Raw genomic sequence first — 22,256 nt, 5'->3', positions numbered from 1 at the left:
TTCTGTAGCCAAAAGAGAAGACTTCACTTGTTCTTTACACACGCAAGAGTTGCTGTGCTCAACACATCTCATCTCTCCACCAACTGAACCACAGCCACAGTATATGGTACTGCTGCACCAGTGGTCGGTATCAACACGGGAATTATGAGTACAAATGTCCTCATTTCACAAAACTTTATTTTCTAGGAAAAATAATTTCATCCATTTCTCAGCTCTTCATTTGACAGAGACAACAGCATGATGCAAGGGTGGAGGTGGGGGTGGAGGTGGGGGTCAGGCTGAACGCTGTTCAGTTGCAGTAGTTCTGCAGGTCAAAAATGTTGCAGGGTTTGCGGCAGCACTGCTCCACGATGCCTCGCTTTACCATCATCTCCATCTGGTCCTTGAAGGGGAACTCGGCCACCTCGTTCTCTCCACCCGTGGCTGCAGCTCCACCCGTCTTCGGCGGGAGGAAACCTGATGGAGTAAAGAGACAGGGGTTTGTAGAGGTTATCAGGCTGGGCTGAAGTGAAGCAGCTCAACACCAACGTCAGTCTACCTTCAACAATCTGATGAAACACAGTGCGACGAGCTCAGAAAGTCCAGCGAGTAACTTTATTGTTCTGTGTTCAGAAGGAACGACGACGCGTTTGTAAAAGTTTAGTCCGTTAACATTCGTCTCACACACGGTCGACAGCTGCAGCTTCAACGTGATCAGGAAACGTGGAAATGAATCACGGAAGTTAAATGAATAATTCGTTCTTTAGTCGGTGTTCTCACCCAGCAGGGGGTCGACTTCTCTTCTGGGGTTGTAGAAGAAGCCTCTTTCACCACAGACCAGGTAGAGGGCGTCGACCAGGTGAGAGCCACACAGGTGCTGCGGGGGGGTCATGGCCTGAGAACCCGGCCACGACACAACCAGTAAAACCAGCAGAGAGACAGACTGGAGCCACAGTGTCGCCATGCTGTAACTAAAGCCCAAAGGAGGACACGGAGGTGTGGATGAAGAATAGATACGACAGGTGGAGGTGTCTAAATCTAGACAAAGGAGAGGACGGAGGGCAACATAGAGGTGGAGGTAGACGAAGAGAAAGATAGTAGAAGATGGAAGTGATGAAAGAGGAGGAGAGGGAGTAGATGGAGAAACAGATGGAGGAGGAGTACACAGAGAAGAGGATGGAGGAGTACATGGTGGAGATGGAGGAGAAGATGCAGGTGTAGCCAAGGAGCTGAAACTCACCTGCAGATTCGAAGGAGGAAGAGGAGCGTCTGATGAACAGGAGGAGCAGTAGCAGGGCAGCTGTGAGCTGGGTGGTGTGAGGCAGAACAGTGGATCTCCCCCCTCCATATATCCTCCGTCACCTCCACCTGGACACACCCACTGCTCTGTGTGTGTGTGAGCCTGTATTACTGCTATTGTGGAGACATAAATCTGTTGGTAACATTGTGGGGTCGGATCTCCTCCAGGGACAAGTCCCCACAAATGAGATCAACACATTTGATGATGAAGACTTGGTGAGATGCAAGTAGAGCTCATAGCAAGGTTTAGGATCAGTAGATGGATGGAAGTCTACGTCTGCAGAAGTGACGGAAACGTGACAGATCATCTGCCTGTCAGCACAAAGGGAGTTCTGATCGACTGGTTTCAGCACTTAGTAAAACAAGCAGAGCTAATGAGCCGACCTAATCTGATCACCTCTTACTGACAAATACTAACCTGTATGCACTTCTGCTGAGCACAGCAGTCCAACATGTGCCAACTCACCGCAAAGCAGATATCACATCTTTAATTTTTTCCATTAATGTTGTATTTTAAAAATGGAGTTGGAATGCAAATGTTTCAAATGTAATGAAAATATTTTAACAAACCTTTTTGTTTCATGGCTGAGGTGGAAAACATGGGATAACACCTCAAACCAAGTGCACTGAAAGTAGTTATATCACATGATATACACGACAACGGGGACAGGCTCAGGAAGCAGCTAAAAGCAGTTAGGATGATGGATGGATACACAAAGCATGAGAACGATTCATGCCATATCCTTCAAACCATAATTACTGTCTCTCTTGAGTTGACAGTGTTAGCTTTACATCTACCCACCTTGGAGTTAGATTAGTATGAGTTTATAGAGGGTTATATCATAACAGGTGTGGATTGAAAGACACATTAATTCACATTTCCTTTGGCACACATTTTGCAAATCTACTTTTCATATTCTAAGATAAATCAACTACTACTTTGTGAGCAAATACAGTTTGACCATAGCGGTGTAATTCAATATTCATATTCATATTAACACTCAAGGTAGGTTTAGGTAGGTTGCTTCAGTGGTTTGAGAAATTAAAGTAAAATTTTTTTTTACCTCTTTATTCATGATTTTTATTATTATTATTATTAATAAATAAAACCATCTAACTCACTGAGTAAATATATTTAGATACTTTTCACATCGGACATAGGATACAGTATTTAAAAAAAAATCCAAATCAGTTACAAATGTGATGTGATATTGAATTTTATAGCCTAGTAAAGTCACCCAGTGACTACACAGAAACTCAGAGTCAGCACTAACCAAACACAGTTTAATGGGTGTCACAGACTTGCTGACAGAGCTCTTTTTGTAGTGTTTGTCACTTAGCAGATAAACCTAACTGACCGTGATAAAGCATCACCACAGGCTGTTCATGACAGAGGAGGATAAAAACACTTCTGAGTCTGAGTGAAGATGTCACATTTACAGATCTCCCAGAAAAGAAAGAGATCTGCTGCCACTCACTAACACTCACTAACATTTGTTAGCATTTATCTTCCAGAGACAGAAATAATCAGACTCGAGATGGGAGTGATCTGTACTAGTGAAAAGAAGGATATATATTTAAAAAAAGATTTATTTTGAATTATTAAAGTGCTATGTTTAGGAAAGGAAATGATTGGTTTCAAAGCATGTGATTGTCACACTGCAAACTTATGTTTGAGTTCAAAATCCTGTGTGTTTGATTTAGACAGAAAAGGTCAAAATTGAGGTCACCGAAAGGTTGTGGTTTTGTTGAAATGACCCTAACCATAAAAGGGTTTCAACACTGTAGTCAGACAAACCGGATTTAGTCTGGAAATATTCTAATAATATGTATAAACATATTTCTATATGTTTATTATCCTGTGGTCTGCTTACAATTATGTTACCTAAAGAACTTCCTGCAAAAACTGAACTTTGGGGGTTGAAGAGGGGAAAAAACAGCCAAAATACACTGCTCCCCCCCAAAAAAGTCACCACTTAGATTTAACTAAGATAATCAGTAAGAACCTCCCACTGGATAATTACTGCATGGACGTCCACTGAGTGACTGGGTTCTGAGTGAGTTAATCCCATTGAGAATCTTTGGGATGTGCTGGAGAAGACTTTGTGCAGCGTCCGACTCAGAATCAGTACATCCAGTTTGGCAGGTAGATAAACAGTTTCCAAATGAAGGACAAGAGCTGCTAGTTCAGGCTGTTTATTTGTCTCCTAAATAAAAACACTATAAAACTGAAACCTATAAAATAAAAGATATATAAACCAACCACATCAAAAATAACAGCACATTTATATATTCACACAATTGAGCAGGTGTCTTTTTTAAATGAAAAATAATTTAAGTACAATCAAGTGTTAACTGTCCAAACAACACCTGTAGTTGTTGCTTCAGACTGTCCATCTCATCCTCCTGTCTCTCCAGTTTTGCTTCCAGTTGAAAAAAGAGCAGAAGTTTCTGCAAATTTAATTTTACTGCACTGGAAATTGCATTTCTGTTCTGAAAAATGCTCTGATATATTGGTTTGTTTGTTTATGAAGCAGAAAATGGCACAAACAGTGAGTTAGTTTGAAACCGTTACCTAGCAACAACAGCAGAATCCATCAATAGATCCATGACGTACACATATTACCCAGGAAGTACAAACATGTTCAACATGAACTTAGAATGATATGGTGAGGGTGTTGTGGGTAATATGGTATTTTACAGTCAATACAATGAAGGTGTTTTTCTATTTCTAATTTTCCATCGAAATGTTCACAGCAGCATTTCCATCTTTACCTATAAAGCTCTTATCAAAACAGAGAACAAAGTGCTGTAGAAACAGGCTTAAACGATTAAAAAGATAAGATAAGATAAGATCAGATAAGATCAGATAAGATAGTTTATTTGTCATATGCACAACTGTACATGGTACAGTGTACAATGAAATGTGTTGGTGTACCTGCTTCCTTTTATATAGAGAATTATATGGAATTAAAAGATGTGAGATGGAGGCAGAAGCCAGACCATGTAGAGCTTTAATTGGAATTCAGATAAAATCTTAGCCTCTCTCAGAGCAGCATGGACGTCCTGAGGACTGGGCTCTTGATCAGTCTCTTTCATGGTCTGATCTGTGGAGACACAGCAAATAGAGACGTGAAGCTCAGTGAGGTGGATGTTACAGATGTGTGTCAAGATTTAGAGGAGCAGTGACTGTCTGACTGAGTGTTGGATCTTAACCTTCAAGGTCATGTTCACCCCAAAAATGTTATTTGACATGAGAGGTGAAACATCTTGAGGAACCTCAGTTCAGCCTTCTGCAGTGTGTATGAACCTGTGGCTGAGTGTAAATATATGTTTAATGTATTTACCATATGTGTCAGGCTCATCTTCAACATGCTCCACCTACAGATCTAGTTTTACTGCCGCTGGTGTCGGTGCCATCAAACACCTCGATGGAGACAGATGTAACTAACTTCACACACATAAAGAAATGTCATCTGATCATTTTAGTACTGGGCTGACAGACTTTACAATGGAAACACTGATTTCACAGCATATAGAAGTAAATGATGGATGTTAGCAGGTTCCAGTGTTGGATGGAATCAGATCAGGTTTCTAAAAATCATTCACCTCGACAGTTTTTCTTCCTGCCTCTGTTCCTCCTTCTTCTTTTTTATATTCAGTAAATCAAATTCATTTGCACATTATTGTCTTAGTGTTGTTGCGTTCCTCACTTCTGTCTCCTCGTCCCCTCATTTTCTCTCTGAACTTTAAAAAGTAATGCCACGCGTTCTTTCACTGACATTCGTGTCACTGAATCATTAGCGTCGGTCATATTTACACTGTGTTAGCTTCAGCACAGAGGTTGTGTTCGATCTACGTCCCACACAGGACAAGTGGGTTCTGGGTCTCTATAGCCCTGTAAGGTGTTGACCATATTATGTAAAAGGCCATGAGTTGCTAGGTGATGAGATTTAGTGCTATATAAATAAAACGGAACAGTGTTCCAAGTTCAAGTGATGCTATAATTCATGAACAAAACTGAGACATGAAACCCTCAGTAACTGTTACTTCCCACCACTTCATTAACTCCACTCCCATCAAGCATGAGGTTTGGGAGGAAGGTGTTCACAATCCTCCTCCTGCTCATGTAAGACTAAATTAAAAAACCCATTCAGATTTATTACTTTAGTGCATCTTCAAGTCTGTCTAGGTAAGTCTCTTATTCAAGTGATTTATTGGCTTGTTTCCAAGATGGCGCTGCAGGAGCAGCAGCTAGTTACGGAAGCTCTCTCTTCTCTTTTTCCTTTTCTATTCTTTTCTATTGTTTCTTGGCCCGCCTTACGGGTTTTCTTTTATGTGGTCATTGCCTTTTGCAAGTCTGCACATAGGGATACCAATTTTATTACTTTTGTGTTCTGTTTTTCATTGTTTTTTAACTTTTTTGGGGGTGCGTCGGCGGATCCGAACGAAAGACCTGAGGTTCCACCTGAAATACGGAGGAAACGGAGAGGCTGCAGAGCAGGACAAAGGCTTCGGGAGAGGAGATGGAGGTACAAACCATACGTTCCATCCATCATGGGAAATCCAACTCCAACAAGATGGACGAGCTGACGGCGCTGACCCGGTTACAGCAGGAGTACAGGGAGTGCAGCCTCATGTGTTTCACTGAGACGTGGCTGAACGAATCGACACCGGACTCTGTGGTTGCCCTGGATGGATTCAAACTGGTTTCGGGCGGATAGGAGTTCGGGAGACAGTGGTAAGAAGAAAGGAGGAGGACTGGCGGTGTTTATTAACGAGAGATGGTGCAACCCGGCGCACGTCTCTGTTAAGGAACAGCTTTGCACCCGTGACATCGAAGTTCTCGGAGAACAAGACGCTGGACTTACTGTATGCGAACGTTAAGGACGCATACGACTCCAACCCCCTCCCCCCACTCGGCCGCTCTGATCACAACCTGGTGCATCTGCTTCCTGAATACAAACCCTGGGCGAGAAGAGAACCACCCCAGAAGAAGTCAGTGAGAGTGTGGACTGATGAGGCCAGTGAGAGATTGAAAGACTGTTTCCAGACCACGGACTGGGAGACACTCTGCAGCTCTCACGGAGATGACATCAACAACCTGACCCACTGCATCACTGACTACATCAACTTCTGTGTAGAGAACACTGTACCAACTCGGAGGGTGCAGTGTTTCTCCAACAGCAAACCCTGGGTGACCCCTGAGCTGAGAGCCCTACTGAAGAAGAAGAGGAGGGTTTTTATTTCAGGGGACAGAGAGGAGCAGAAGAGAGTTCAGCATGAACTCAAATGCAAAATCAGAAAGGCCAAGAACAGCTACAGGAGGAAGCGGGAGGAGCGGCTGGAATACAACAACGCTCGAGATGTGTGGAGAGGCCTAAAGACCATCACTGGCCACGGACAGAGAGCAGGCACGGTGGCATCTGATGAAGATCAGGGCTTGGCCAACGAGTTAAATCTGTTCTTCAACAGGTTTGATTCCAGCCCTCCCCCTCCCACTTCACACATCTCCAGTACAGCAGCTACACCCACCCCCACGCACTCTCACCATTGCACACCACCCCCATCCACAACCATCCCATCTCTGCCCCCCACCTCCACCCCCCTTTGCCTCACTTCTAATCAGGTAAGGAGAGAACTGAGGCGACTTAAGACCAGGAAAGCTGCAGGTCCAGACGGCATTGGACCCGGACTGCTCAGGGACTGTGCTGACCAGCTCTGTGAGGTGGTCAGTTACATCTTCAACCTGAGCCTGAGTCTGGAGACGGTCCCGATCCTGTGGAAGACCTCCTGTGTGGTTCCGGTTCCTAAGAGGGCGCACGCTAAGGAGCCAAATCACTACAGACCAGTAGCCTTGACCTCCCACTTGATGAATACCATGGAGAGGCTCATCCTCAGCCACCTTCGCTCACTGGTCAGCACCGCGATGGACCTGCTGCAGTTTGCCTACAGGCCGAACATCGGGGTGGATGACGCTGTCATCTACTTGCTGCACCGGGCGCTGACTCACCTGGAGAATGCTGGAACCGCTGTGAGGGTCATGTTCTTTGACTTCTCCAGCGCCTTCAACACCATCCGGCCAGCTCTGCTGAGAGAGAAGCTGGAAGGGGCAGGAGTGGACGGACGACTGGCTGCATGGACAACCGACTACCTCACCAACAGGCCACAGTATGTGAGGCTACACAACTGTGTGTCAGAGGTGGTGGTTTCCAGCACCGGGGCTCCTCAGGGGACGGTGCTCTCACCGTTCCTTTTCACCCTTTACACATCGGACTTCACGTACGACACCAGCAGTTGTCACCTCCAGAAGTTCTCTGACGACTCGGCCATTGTTGGCTGTGTGTCAGGGGGGAACGAGCTGGAGTACAGGTCAGTCATTGTGGACTTTGTGGACTGGTGTGAGCGCAACCACTTGTGCTTGAACATCAGTAAGACAAAGGAGATGGTGATTGACTTCAGGAGGAGAACACCACAACACACACCGGTGAGCATCCAGGGTTTGGACATTGAGGTAGTAGACAGTTTTAAATACCTGGGTGTTCACCTCAACAAGAAATTGGACTGGACTCACAACACCGATGCCCTGTACAAGAAGGGCCAAAGTCGCCTCCACCTTCTGAGGAGACTGAGGTCCTTTGGAGTGTGCAGGCCTCTCTTAAGGACATTTTATGACTCTGTGGTAGCCTCTGCTATCCACTACGCCGTGGTCTGCTGGGGAGCAGGCAGCACAGACCGGGACAGAAAGAGGCTCAACAAGCTGGTCAGGAGGGACAGTTCTGTCCTGGGCTGTCCACTGGACTCTGTGGAGGAAGTGGGTGAAAGGAGGATGTTGGCCAAGCTAACATCCATCATGGACAACACCTCTCACCCACTACATCGGACAGTGGAGGCACTGAGCAGCTCCTTCAGTTGCAGACTGTTACACCCTCCATGTAGGAAGGAGCGGTTCCGCAGGTCATTCATTCCCACAGCTGTTAGACTGTACAATGCCACAGTTTAAATATACATGTACAAAACCGGTCCATAGCCCATCTGACTGTATTGTTTTTACTTTATTTTATTTATTTATTTTTTATTACGTATAACATATTATATATGTTAAGTCGTAATAGTGTATATAGTTGTAGATTCTCGTAAAATGTTTATTACTTTTGTATTTTTGCACACCCTCTCATTCTTTTTGCACATTACTGTTGTTCTTTTTGCACTGACCTGCTGTAGCAATTGAATTTCCCCAATGTGGGATCAATAAAGAATATCTTATCTTATCTTAGACAAAGTTTATGACCAGGAGACAGCTGAGCGCTGCTGAGGGTTTTTTAAATACACATAGAGTCACAGGACTCTAATAACAATAATAAGACTAATACTACTACTAATAATAATGAACTTTATTCATCCCTTGAGGAAATTGTGGCTGGACAGCTGCCACCTCGACACGTAGTCAGGAGGAAGAGTTTGTGGAAGCGAAGTGTTTGTTAGTGGAAAACATTCACAGAAAGATTTTTCTAAAAATATCTGTTTTTTATTCTCATACTACAAAGATGATGATCTTTGTATTTTGTGTGTTTATGTGTTGATGTGTTCGATAAACAGATTCAGATATGAGCACACATTTGTACTGCAGAAATGACTTTATTGACTCTAATCAATGACAGGCTGATTCAAAACTTAAAGAAGAGATAAGAAATAGTTCCACTATTGACAGATATCTCAGCTTCACATAAAGAAAGAAGTAATAACCAGATAGTACACTGGAATACTAATTCAGAATAATTCCAGTATGAGATAAATTAGAATTAACAACATGTTTGGAATACACCTGAGCTAAGATAAGTACAGGACGTGTTTTCCTCTTAAAGGCTGAACAGCAGAGAACCACTGAAGGTAGTGTGGTGGTTTTGATTGTCAAACGCCTTTGACTGTATCCACAGTCGCACAAACACAGTGTCTCCGGCCTCTAGAAGCAGTGAAGCGCTCTGAGACGCAGTCCCAAAACCGTCGGACTGCAGCTCATACGCAGCAAAAATGTGGTTTGTGTTCTTGACCAACACGGCAGCTGTATTAGTTGCATGTACCCCAACGTGAAACTCAAAGTGGTAGAGTCCTTTTACTGGTGCAGTGAAAATACCTGTGGAGACAGAAAGTCAATTATTACAACATCTGTAAACCACAGCTGGAAAGTGAACTGTATTGTTTCTGGGTTCAGTACCTGTGTTTGGGTTGTAGGCGCTTCCAACGTTTGTTAGGACATATTTGAAGATCAGAGTTGTGTGAGTGGGAAACGGTCCGACAGTGGCCTCACCTTCAGCCAACAGAGAAGCTGAGAAAGCCACCTGTTCAGCTGAGAGAGAACAGTGTTTTGGACTGGACATCTGTCAGACGGTGTGCATCATTATTACACAGGTGTGTCCGTGCACTCAGGCCCTGACTCAACCTTTCTAACTTTCTTGCCAGCACATTGTGCCTCTGGAATCCAGGAAGGCTGCTGTTCTGGAAACCCATGCCCCTGGAGCCTAAAGGGATCATGTAAGTTCCATGTTCAATTATTGAATTATTGGTTCTCAACCACTGAATTGTGACCCAGTGGCCCCTCACTGAAAACTACTACAACAATATAGTGCGGCATCCTTCTAAAAGACATTTGGAAACTTTTGTCCTTTCAGTGTCTGTTAGGTTTTTTTTCTACTCATTGTACCTGAAGTTACTTGGTGTGAGAGACAAGGATGCAGAGGTTGGGGTTAGATGCAGACATTGTAAAAGCATCAACATCCTAAATATTCATACAGTAAGAAGTGGAGTATCTCAGGAACCTATGAATCACCTGAAACCACATTTCTCTATAGCCACACAAACATTTCCACCTGCAGGTGGTGCTACAGTATTAAAACATAATGTCTGTGTCTATGCAGCAGTGTGCGTCTAGAAATACTATAAATTATCTTATGTTATGTCCCCTGTGTGCAGCTCTTCAAGTCCAGTTGTTTCTCTTTTGTGTCTTTCTTGCTCTTTCTCATGGTCAACACCACTATAATACCATGAAATACGATGGGCAATATTTGAAATTCAAAATTGAATTTATTATTTTTATGTCATCATTCATTATACACTGTCTAAATACTTTGTCTTTTATTCTTTGACTAGACTCTTTTTTGACTCTACTTGAATTCACGACTGCAATTCTCCTATACGCCTGGACTGTCAAATCAAAATCTTGAATCTTGAAGAAATAATCACTGTAGTTAGACATTTACCTCGGAGATAATGTGAATTAAATTAAGATTTATTTTTGACAAACTTCATTGATCCTCATAGGGAGGATCAGATGATGCAGTGCTAAGGAGTTTCAGTGTGGAGGAGGTTCTACTGCAGTAAATCAGAGTTTATACACCCCACAGTACCTTGTCGCTGTTGCTTCAACTTGTCAATCTCAGTCCTCTGCCTCTCCACCTCAATCTTCTGTTGAGTCACCGTGGCGGTCAGTTCTCTCAGAGCAGCGTGGACGTCCTCCAGACAGAACTGTGGACTAGAGGCCTGCTGCTGAGCTGTGAAGCATACCAGCAGCAGCAACAGGAGACACACAGTGATCTTCATTCTCATCTGAAAATGTACACTTGAACTTTGTCTTCTGCAAACCTGTGCCTTCCTTATATAGTGTAGCTCAGCGAAAAAAATTAGGTTCAGGAAAGTGGATGTCACGTACACCTGCCACACTTCCTAGTTTTGAGTAATGGGATCTGACAAAACATTTTTGTGGTTCAACGAGAGATTTAGTTCCTCTTCTTGCTGATCTCTCTTGTAAAACAGTTTTAAATTTATTTAGATATTAGCAGTGTTCTTCAAACTTGAATAGGTTTTAGACATTTAATAGAATCAGAACCTGTTGTTGTTCATGGATTGTCTTTTGTATTTGATCGTGTTTTACAATATACAAATACAATACAGTAAGTCAACCGCGAGTTGTTCAAGAATGAGGAACAGTCAAGCGGCTACGGGACGTTGCCCAAGGCCTTTCGCTGCTTCTAGAGTTGGGAAACGTGTTTTGACTCACTACCTACACCACCTTCAACGGTCGTCTGCTTTTCGCCACGTGCAAAAGTTCCTCTTTTCCTTCAGCAACAAATCTTAAACTTAACAGAAGCTTAATCTGAGCATGTTGAATGACAACACCAAATAAGATAAAGATGAAGCTAGAGGACAAAGCTGCGCATTAAAATACACGACTAAGTAGAAAAGTGATTTTTTTCTGTCATTTGAATTAAAGAATAACCAAATACTTTCTAAACATATATATGTGTGTCACAATAAGACACTCTGAGGGTCTAAAGTTAAACAGGAAGTTCAAACGATGTACTGAAACCTATCATCAACCTGCTCCAGCTTCTGAGACACAGTTCATGAAGCAGGATCACCAGTTAAACCAGTTTATGTCTTCATGTCTGGTTATTTTCTGGCTCCACTCACTGATGGTGCTTTGGATGCATTATAAATGGGTTGTTGTTGTGTGACATGGTTGGTGTGGAAATAATCACTGAGGTGGTTTGAGGCTGCTGAGCTCGTGTACCTGGAATTTCTTCATTCTCTACTTCTGTGGTGGTTGGTGCCTTGAATGGATTCTAAGGAGAGATTGAGATAAGACGACTGGTTTGAGGCTGTTGAGAATATTAATCTGGAACAGATGGAAATTAAAAAGAAACTGTGTCATTAAACCACTTTATAGTAAACGACTTTATAAAGAGAACATTAACAAGACATCAATAATCATCACTTGTTCTGTCTCAGGGAGTTTAACTACGTGGTGGTTCATGTCTCCACTGACGTGTCCAACTTTGATTCTTGTGCAGCTGCACTAAAAAACTAATTCAACAGATAAAAACACACTGAACCAAAGACAAGAACCACGACAGGCCGGGCCTGGGCGTTTGTTAGCATTAGCATTAAACAAAGTAGGTGACTGTTGCCACCTGTGTTAACATGATGCCGACAAAGCAACATTATCCAAAGTAAGGTGGTGTTAGGGCATCACCTTAGTGAGGCTAGCTAGTTATCAGGCTAACTAGTTAGATTCAAAGTTCAAGATTCAAAAAACTTTATTGATCCCAGAGGGAAATTGTTTTGCCTCATTACCATTATTCTCAAAACAGACAGAAAAGGAACCACAACCAGGAAAGATCCAACACCAACATAAATACACAAACAAATACACAATAACATCAATACCGAAAAACCCAATATATAAATATACAGAATACGTAAATAGATAAATGAATTGGGTCAATATATTCACAGCAAGTATAACAACATGATCTGAGAAGGTAGAACTTAATTTCAAAACTAGTTACTTATCTACACAAAAGGAATAAAAATAGTAAGATAAAATACAGAAAAAGACATCACAAGATGAGAACAGTGGTAAATCGGCTGCAGCAAGGCTCGCGCCTGTGCACTACGATTAGCTAGTGCTAGCCTGAACAGTATCAAAAGCAAAAAGAAATTTCCTGTAGATAGACAGTCCAGGATAGATCCCACTACAATGTCTCACAGCTATAATTGACAAGATTAATATGTACGAATCAATATAACAGAAAATCTACATTAGAATCACGAGAGGAAAAGAGTTCACTAAAAAAAGAAAATTGGTTCTTTCTTATAAAACTTGACATTATAAAGTGAGGAGGTAATAAAACTCACCTGGGTGACTTGTGGATTTGTTCTATTAGGAACATAACCAGAGAACACAAACCACGTACTAATCAACAGATGCAAAAAAAGAAGTTTAAAATGACGAAACTCATCCAGAGCAGCCGTTTAATCTTTAATATTTGACACTTATCTTGTTCAAAACACAAAAGATTTGAAAAAGAACATTTTACATAAGTGCAAACACAGTGGAAACATGACGTCTTCGGCACAAACCCTCACGTTTATAAATCCAGCGTTAATATTTCTCATTAATCAGCAGAAAGTTAACTCGAACTTAAAATGAGCTTCAACACTTTGATTTAAATTCTTCAAGTCTGAACATTTCACTGAATTTATATTTTCCAATTGTTTGGAAAACTTTGTGCAACAAACGGCCTGTATCCAGATATAAACGTGGAAATAAATATTTGCTTTTGAGAAACAGAAACCAGCACATTATGGCATTTTTGCATAAATGCTGATTCATCAATTATCACAATATTCACGAGTTATTATTCTGGGATTTCACCTCACACATTATTAAACATATCAGCCATAACTGGCCAGAATTTGATTCAGCTGCAGTAATTCTCCACAAAAAACCCAAAGTGCTGGAAATTAGAAATCTTTTTTCACTAACACTGTATTTGTGAATAAAAAACGAACCGACTGTAACAGACTAATGCAGCTGATTCAGACTATGAATGTAGTTAACAGCTGGAACTGTGGAAACAGACGTGGACGCTGCTGCTACATCGAATAATCACTTGACTTGATGTCTTATTTATTGTAATATTGTTAAGAGAAAACTGTGAAACAGCTAATCATATTGTCACACTCTGTACTCATGCTAACAGCTAATCATATTGTCACACTCTGTACTCATGCTATCATTGTTTTGGTTTATACACAGCCTTCACCCATAACACATAACCGAGAGGACCGGAATAGCCCGGTTCACACACACACACACACACACACACATACACACATACACATCATCACACCCACTCACACAGTGTACATTCTTATATCACATGACTATAAATAAAGGACCAAGGAACTCCCTCGGTGTACTCTCTCAGGGTGTTACACTGAGGAGGGTGCCCTTTGTACAAAGAATACGCTGTCTGTGTCTCATCTGTCTGATTGCAGGGTTTCTTAGCAAGGAGTGAAACTCATCATAGGTGAAATTCATCATAGGTGACAATCTCCTGACATTTCTCTGGTCCTTTGAGCCGGATCCGTGACTGTTTTGGCGACACTGAAGTTCTACACCGAAGTCTGTCGACAGCCAATCCAGCATAAATTCGCCTCTGGCCGGTGGGTAGCGGATCGGCAGTGCCGCCACTACAGTGCATCGGATTCCGGACCCGTGTTTGGGTGAACCTGGATCAGAAGGTGAGATACTACATGTAAAGCCGGTGTGAATGTGTAGAAAGGACCGGGAGTCCTGTAGCGGGATTGGTGTGGATCCCAGAAAGGACCGGGAGTCCTATAGAAACAAGGTACCAGAAAAAGGGACCCGGAGTCCCGTAGATAGAGGGACCGGGAGTCCCGTAGAGAGAAAAAGGGACCGGGAGTCCCGTAGATAGAGGGACCGGGAGTCCCGTAGAGAGAAAAAGGGACCCGGAGTCCCGTAGATAGAGGGACCGGGAGTCCCGTAGAGAGAAAAAGGGACCGGGAGTCCCGTAGATAGAAAAAGGGACCGGGAGTCCCGTAGATAGAGGGACCGGGAGTCCCGTACAGCTGACGGTAGTGTGTGAATGTTATACGTGTGCGTGGAGTGATCAGGCCAGCATTTTGTAACCTGCAGGAGAGGTTTGCGCCCTGATCCGATTGTTATTTTACCTGTGAGAGACAAAGTACTGACGCTCAAAAGCATTGAGTCGGACTCAGTCCATAAAAATAACACCGCACCATATTAGTTGGTGTAGAAGGGCATGTTATTGTCCTGCTGGAGGGCTTGAATGTCAGAGAACTCTCTCACCGGACCCAGTAGTGGTAAATAATATTATACATCGTAAAATACAAAGATACCGGTGGACAGACGTAAAATAAGTATATCTCCAGATAGAATGAAAATAAATTAATAATAAAGTAAAAATAAATTAAGTGAACAAATACAGTAGAGTATAAATAAATAACAAGACTTGCATTAGTAAGAGCAACATTTCTTATCACAAGTGAGACACCCAGACTAGAAATGGGGAAAACACAGAGCAAGGGAAAAGCTGTGTCCACATTGGAAGGTGATGAAAAGTACATGGAGACTCAATGTGCGGGGGCAGGACGAGTGAGTCAGAAGAAATGGAGGAAGAGACACGGTTTCAGTGGGAAGTTAAAAGTGGAAGATGTGTTGGAATTACAGTCAAAGTTGAAGTTGGAGATGATGAAAGTGAACGAAGAAAAGAGAAGGAAAAAACGAACTGAGTACAAATTGTCAGACAAATGGTTGGAACAGAGCAAGGCGAGAGAGTGCCATCAATGCTTGCTCATAATATTTGGAACGGAGGTGCTCGTGGCGGATAGCTAGCCACTACAAATCGTAGTGATTCCTGTGATGGAAGCAGTAAAAACACAGTTTTCAATGAGAGCTGATTATGGCAAAATAGGAGACTGCAGACAAAAAGAAGAAGAAGAACCCTTGGATTACAGAGACAGACTCGACGAGGTGTTTAAGAGACACTCAGGCCTTGTGCACAACTCAGACCCAAACTCTGCATATCAACAACAGTTGAAGATGGCTTTTGTAAGAGGCCTCAGAGACCCCGTCCAGCTGCTGGTGAGAAAGCAATGGGTTAATATAGACACAGGATCTGTACAAGAGGCAGTTAATCATACTAAGCACGCAACAAGAGTGCTCGACCAAAAAGACAAGATGACGGGGGCGTTCATGAATGAACTAACCAGCTTCAGAGGACGTGGCAGAGGCCGCGGGCGTGGCAATAGCTACGGAAGAAGAAGAGGTGGATATGGTCGAGGATGTTCACCATATCACAATAAGCAACAACAGAAAGACGAAGACTATGAGAAAAATCAGTGTTTTGTCTGCCACAAAGGAGGGCACTTTGTTGCAAACTGTCCAGACAAAAACAACCAGCCATCTGCATGACTACAATCTGTTGAGCCTGAAGATGGGGCACAGCTACATATAGATATACATGCATTAGTAGCTCAAAACAAAGACACAGGAATGGCAATGAGAAAAATTAATGTGTCAGGAAAAGAGTATAGTTGCCTCTGTGACTCTGGTGCTTGCACCACAGTTTTAACTAAAATGCCACCACAGTTCCAGGCCAGCAATCAAGTAGTGTGGGTAAGGAGTGCATCCTCAGGAGGGTCAACCTGAAGAGAGAGCTGCTGGTTGCCTTCTACCGTTGCTCCATTGAGAGTGTGGTAACATACTGCATCTCCGTGTGGTTTTCAAGCTGCACCATGGCACAAAAAAAGGTTCTACAAAGGGTCATAAACACTGCCCAAAAGATCATTGGCCACCCTCTTCCCTCACTGAAGGACCTCTACAGCACCCGATGTCTTAGGAGGGCACGCAACATCCTGAAAGACTGCACACACCCGGGACACCGGGTGTTTAAATGTTTGCCCTCTGGAAAAAGACTCAGGGTGCTGAGGTCACGGACCAACAGACTCAGAGACAGTTTCTACAATAGAGCAATAGCCCTCATGAACACACACACACACACATCTGGTTTAGTTTTTCTAGAAGAATGTAGATTGTATATTCTGTATATACAGCTGGTGTGCATGTGTATATTTGTATATATAATTGTGTATATATATATATGAATATATGTATATATATTTAAATACTTTTTGTATGAAAGGTAATTGTAAGCTGTTTTATTATTATTATGTTGTTTTCTACTCTCTCCTTGCACCAATGTGGGACAGTTTGCAATTTCGTTGTACTGTTGTACCAAGTGTGACTGTACAATGACAATAAAGCTTTATCTTATCTTATCTTATCTTATCTTATCTTATCAGGGCACATAGCACAAAATAGATTATCAAAGCCACTGCGGGTAACTGACGCAGAGACCGGTAGGGAGGTAAAGACTTGTCTCCTTGTAGATACCTCATGCCCAATAAATTTGCTTGGCAGAGATCTGTTAACAGCATTAAACCTCGCCGTTGTACCCACAGACAATGGAATGAGATGTGTCCCAGTGACTGACGAGGCGGTTCTGCATGGGCCAGGCGAGCCACATTACTATTGGACACTAGACGTCGAGTGTGGGGGGGCGACCCAGTTGCTGAAATTCATAACTCAATATCTATACTGATAGTCAGTATGCATTTGGAGCAGTACACCACTTTGCTAAAATATGGAAAAACAGAGGCTTTAAAACCTCAGCAGGAAAGCTACTCACACATGCACATATTTTAGAAGAACTGTTAGCAGCCGTTCAACTTCCAAACCAACTGGCACTGTGTAAGTGTGCAGCTCACCAGACTGATAACTCAGACATAACACATGGGAACAATTTCGCAGATAAAGCCGCCAAGGTTGCGGCACGGAAGGACATCACAAAAACAACTCCTGTACACAGCTGTGATCACTGCTGACATACTGAGAGAAGAACAACAAGCAGCAACTCTGGCAGAAGTCAAAACTTGGATAAAAAGGGGGGCAATGTTGAAAGACGATGTGTACATGATTGCTAACAAACCGGTACTACCGAAATCCCTACACAGTGCAGCAGCATTAGTGAGCCATGGGTTGACCCATGTCTCAACAGGAGGGATGGTAACAGTAACATACCCATTTCTACACTACAAATTCAAATTCAAATTCTGAATTCTGCAAAGATGTTATATTTATATCTGAGACATATGGTTGAACAACGTGCATAATGCTGTCCCAGAGGCAGCTGTGCTTTCTGCCAACAGGCAACCGAAACCAGGAGACTGGGTGCTGATAAAGGTTATCCAGCGAACAAATTGGAAGTCACCACGGTGGGAGGGACCTTACCAGGTGCTGTTAACCACACCAACGGCAATAAAGATCGCTGAAAGGAGCACCTGGATACATCAGAGCCATTGTAAGTTATTACCACTCGACGGTCAGAGTCAAGAGACAACAGACTAAGAGGGTGCACAGTGAAAAGTCTAGGATAACCTTTGGGGCAGTCCACTGTCCTGCAGAGGTCATTAGGGCCCTACAGTGGGGACAACAGGAGGGACCTCCTGGCACCAAGGGCTAGTGAAGAACACAACGTGGATAGGTTCAACAACCTGAAAACCCACCCTGTACATCCTCTGTAGGAGTCTGGCATCATGAGAACCTTCTGGACGGTTCTCTCTGTTGAGGTCAGGAAAGCGATTCCGCTCCCTAAGGCCAACACAGAGAGGCTGAGGAGGAGCTTCTTCCCATAGGCGATACGGACTCTCAACCAGCACACCACATTGCACTGACCCACTTCACTTCACACACTTATGTATCATGCTTCTTGCACTAGACATTTGGGACAATCATCGACCCTAGTGGTCACTGCACACCTTTCTTACTTACTATTTTTCCATTATGCACAAGCCACTTTAAGTATGAGCACTTTACAGCATACTTGCACACCCCCTGGACATTTCTAATTCTATTTATATTTATTATATTTATACTACACTCCTTCCCACACAAAACTCCAAATTCTATATTTTTATACATTGTTCACCTAGGTATACCCAGGTTTTATTATTTATTATTTTCTTATATTGTCTTTTCTATTCTATTTTTCTCATACTTTTCTGATATTGTACATTTGTACTGTAGAGTTATTATTTTTATTCTTGTACAGATATTTTCTTAGTTAAAACTACCTCAACTTGTATTCTTGTACAGATATTTTGTTCTTTATTCTTATTCAGTTAAATCTACTTCTACTTCTTTAGTATGTTTATCTCCTATAAACAGTCTTAAATGGTCTTTTATTTTTTAAGGTCACGTGCAGTCGCCTAAGCATTTCACTGCATATCGTACTGTGTATGACTGTGTATGTGACAAATAAAATTTGAGTTTGAATGGTGAATGGTGAATGGAATGATGGCAATGCATGTGCATACATACATGGCCTTGATGCAACAGGACCCGGCAGCAGAGGAGGAACAGGACTCAGAAGACGAGACTACTATCATCTAAAGGAGAAAGAACCAGATGCTGAGGATCTGTGTTCCAACAGGGGTCATGTGCTAGTAACCTCTGACCCCATGAAAAACTGAACTGGACTGTGATACTTTAATGAATACTCTGACCAATGACGATGTAATTGAAAATCTCATGAAGTGATTACATTCTGATGATATAACAGAGTATGACAAACAGGAGGGAATGTTAAGAGAAAACTGTGAAACAGCTAATCATATTGTCACACTCTGTACTCATGCTATCATTGTTTTGGTTTATACACAGCCTTCACCCATAACACATAATAATAATAGCCCAGTTCACACACACACACACACACACACATACACACATACACATCATCACACCCACTCACACAGTGTACATTCTTATATCACATGACTATAAATAAAGGACCAAGGAACTCCCTCGGTGTACTCTCTCAGGGTGTTACACTGAGGAGGGTGCCCTTTGTACAAAGACTACGCTGTCTGTGTCTCATCTGTCTGATTGCAGGGTTTCTTAGCAAGGAGTGAAATCATCATAGGTGAAATTCATCATAGGTGACAATCTCCTGACAAATATTAAACCTCTTTGTTAATTATAATTAAATGTATGGATTATAAATAAGATTTAAATAAAGAAAAGACACCAAAATGTTCAAGGCATCAGTGTGAAATGATGTGAACGTGACTGACAATCATTCAGCTGAAACCATTAGTGAATTAACTCGTTAATGATTTGATAAACTTAGTGAAGTGATGGCTTCTCTGATTTTAGCCTCTCACTAATTTCTGTGTTCTAATCACAGTGGACTAAATTTCGTGGCATTTGGGCTGAAAAAAAAAAAAAAAAAAAAAAAACAGAACAACCATCTGAACATTTAACAGCTCTGAGACGTTCAGGAGCCACAAATAGACAAAGATTAACAGATTGTGAAATGATGCATTTTCTGTTATCTTTAACATAATTATTAATGATTAGTTTGATGATTGTTTGATGTGATTAGTTTCTGATAATCAGATAATTGGAAAGACGCGATTTTGAATTTCCTAAAGTCCCATTTCAAACCGTCTGAAACCCAAAGAAGCTGAGTTTGATCGACCGCAGACAAACAAACCAGAACATTTCTACAAGAGGCTGAAACTAAAGTTTCTTTAAAGAAACATATCAAATTGTTGCTTTTTAATATTTTGACGAGCGACTAATCGATTAACTGAAAAATCGCTGCAGCTCAAAGTGAAGGAAAAAAAAAATAAAAAACGGTCAGCATCTCGTTTGTCTTGTGCCTCCATCATCCTGGTCCAGCACCGTCAGAGGAAGACGTCCATGGTCTGTGTGATGTGCTGCCGGCACAACGGACAGCAGCGCTGCTGGACTGGTCTCCGCTGGGTCAGGATGTCGGCACAGTGCCGGCAGAGGCAGAGGTGTCTGCAGGGCAGCAGCAGCACGGTTTTCACCGAGTCCTGACAGATGATGCACTTCTTCCTCTCTTCCTGCTCCTTCAGCAGACCGAGCAGTTCGCTATCGGCCACAGCAGAGTCTGGTTGAGACCCACCAGTCGTCCTCCTGCTGCAGCTCACTGGTTCAACGCCCTGAGTGTCCGGCACGCTCGGTTCATTCTGTGGCACCAGCTCGGTCTCTGCATCAGTCTGTGGGAATGTTGTTCTGCTCATATCCTGCTCAGTCCTAGCGTGGACCACTTGAAGGGCCAGAGCTGCGTCCAGCGTTGCTGCGTACAGCCTACGGACCAGGTGGTGGCTCAGCCGTCCAGCGTGGACACGAAACCTGGGGTTCCGAAACAGCAAAGCCACCAAGACGATGGCAGCTGTGATGAGCAGGCTGTGGCAGTCGACCGCAAAAACTGCGATGAAGACGCGTCCAAATGTTCCCAGGGAGTCCAGCAGCAGCTGGCAGGACGTCCACAGCAGCACGGAGGCGCCGACCAGACAGCTGTACAGGAAGGTCAGCAAAGTCAGAGCCAGCTCTACAACTCTGTGCACGGGATCCGCTACCACGTCCAAAACATCGGGCAGCACAGACAGACAGTTCTGCGTGCCGATGAGGACGACGTTCACCACCGTGTTGACAAGGTAGAGGATGAGGCTGAGCAAGATGCAGATGCCTTCACACGTCTGCCGCAGGATGCAGCTTCCTGAAAGGAGCCCGCGGTGCAGCACATCCTTAATGCGCCACGCCACGTGACAGAAGAGGTGTCCGACCATCTTGAAACCCTCAAATAGTGGGTTCCAGTATTCGACCAGAGTGGAGCTGGTCAGAGCGACCAGCATGTCGTGGAGGGAACCGGCCACGTTGGAGAGGAGGCGGAGCAGCAAGATGAGCGAGCTGACGAGGAGGTCGAGCAGCAGGCCGCAGGCGTCCACACATCTCCCAACGACAACACAGAGCACGCTCACTGCATCCATGTCTGTCAAGAAAACAGAGCTGCAGAAAGAATCTGCTCCACGTTTACAGAGACAGTTCACAAATCTGATCCTTAACAGACTCTTATGACCCCTGGTGGCGTTTTATAACCTACAGGATGACACCGATTTACTGCAGAGATCATTCTATTAAATGGAGAAAAAGTTCAGTACCTCCTTCACGGTCAGAACAGGTGAGCCTGCAGAGAGAGGTCGATTTGATTATTGCTGGAAGTCAGCAACTCGTTTTAAGTCATCAAATCCTGTAAATCGCCTGTTTAACTCATGTATTAGCAGCAATGTGTGAAAAACTAAGGGGCCATTTATTTAAACTTTGGATCAACTAGACATGAATAAAATTAGTCAATATGCAAAATCATCTACTGCATTTGTTCAGACACTACTAGTGGTTCTGATTTCCCTGCAGGTCACCGTGTTTAATAGAACCATCCATCGTTATACTGGACATATTTAGAGGACGGAGTAGTGACGTTAATTTAACCGTGTCAACTTGAAAATCATCGTTTTCTGAATGGAGTTTGGTTCAAACCAGCAGCGAGCTTCAGACTGCAGGTAACGAAGAAACGGTTTAATGTTGAATAACGTTACTCAGCAGAAAACAGGAGCTGAAGTTACTCACACGACGGAACCGGTTCAGTCGACGCTTGGTCCGTTTCCTCTTCTCGGGCCAGAACGAGCCGCTTCGCCGCCACCTGCTGGTTCGGAGGAAC

At 43.1% G+C, this 22,256-nt stretch overlaps 3 protein-coding genes across 4 annotated transcripts; all 3 read right to left on the bottom strand.

The window, feature by feature from the left end:
* Positions 1-289: 289 nt before the first annotated feature.
* On the bottom strand, positions 290-943 carry ins (preproinsulin). Its single transcript, XM_026357607.1, has 2 exons — positions 760-943; positions 290-456 (listed from the first exon to the last, which is right to left on the bottom strand). Exons 1-2 carry the CDS (start codon positions 941-943, stop codon positions 290-292), a joined length of 351 nt encoding a protein of 116 aa, XP_026213392.1.
* Positions 944-8,896: 7,953 nt separating this feature from the next.
* Positions 8,897-10,988, bottom strand: LOC113160355 (complement C1q-like protein 2). The gene is made up of 3 exons (XM_026357576.1): positions 10,683-10,988; positions 9,494-9,625; positions 8,897-9,412 (listed from the first exon to the last, which is right to left on the bottom strand). Exons 1-3 carry the CDS (start codon positions 10,879-10,881, stop codon positions 9,138-9,140), a joined length of 606 nt encoding a protein of 201 aa, XP_026213361.1. The 5' UTR covers positions 10,882-10,988; the 3' UTR covers positions 8,897-9,137.
* Positions 10,989-19,602: 8,614 nt separating this feature from the next.
* LOC113160316 (E3 ubiquitin-protein ligase RNF26-like) lies at positions 19,603-22,254 on the bottom strand. Of its 2 annotated transcripts, XM_026357525.2 has the most exons (3): positions 22,166-22,254; positions 21,700-21,725; positions 19,603-21,530 (listed from the first exon to the last, which is right to left on the bottom strand). In XM_026357525.2, the coding sequence occupies exon 3, from the start codon at positions 21,526-21,528 to the stop codon at positions 20,416-20,418; it is 1,113 nt and encodes a 370-aa protein (XP_026213310.1). In that variant the 5' UTR covers positions 21,529-21,530; positions 21,700-21,725; positions 22,166-22,254; the 3' UTR covers positions 19,603-20,415. The 2 variants fall into 2 exon arrangements, with proteins under 2 accessions (XP_026213310.1, XP_026213311.1); XM_026357526.2 differs by lacking the exons at positions 21,700-21,725; positions 22,166-22,254 and having other exon boundaries at positions 19,603-21,433; positions 21,494-21,582.
* Positions 22,255-22,256: the final 2 nt, after the last annotated feature.

Source organism: Anabas testudineus, chromosome 10, assembly GCF_900324465.2.
Source record: "Anabas testudineus chromosome 10, fAnaTes1.2, whole genome shotgun sequence".
Taxonomy (NCBI): Eukaryota; Metazoa; Chordata; class Actinopteri; order Anabantiformes; family Anabantidae; genus Anabas; species Anabas testudineus.
The sequence above is the reverse complement of the archived record's forward strand: the minus strand, read 5'-3'. Positions and strand labels throughout refer to the sequence as shown.

Excerpts from the sequence above, each read along its gene's own strand:
- LOC113160316 (XM_026357525.2), bottom strand. The coding sequence starts at position 21,528 with ATGGATGCAGTGAGCGTGCTCTGTGTTGTCGTTGGGAGATGTGTGGAC.
- LOC113160355 (XM_026357576.1), bottom strand. The coding sequence starts at position 10,881 with ATGAGAATGAAGATCACTGTGTGTCTCCTGTTGCTGCTGCTGGTATGC. Across the intron at positions 9,626-10,682 it reads GTTGAAGCAACAGCGACAAG|CTGAACAGGTGGCTTTCTCA; the intron begins GTACTGTGGGGT and ends GTTCTCTCTCAG. Across the intron at positions 9,413-9,493 it reads CGCCTACAACCCAAACACAG|GTATTTTCACTGCACCAGTA; the intron begins GTACTGAACCCA and ends CTGTCTCCACAG.
- ins (XM_026357607.1), bottom strand. The coding sequence starts at position 943 with ATGGCGACACTGTGGCTCCAGTCTGTCTCTCTGCTGGTTTTACTGGTT. Across the intron at positions 457-759 it reads AGAAGTCGACCCCCTGCTGG|GTTTCCTCCCGCCGAAGACG; the intron begins GTGAGAACACCG and ends TTACTCCATCAG.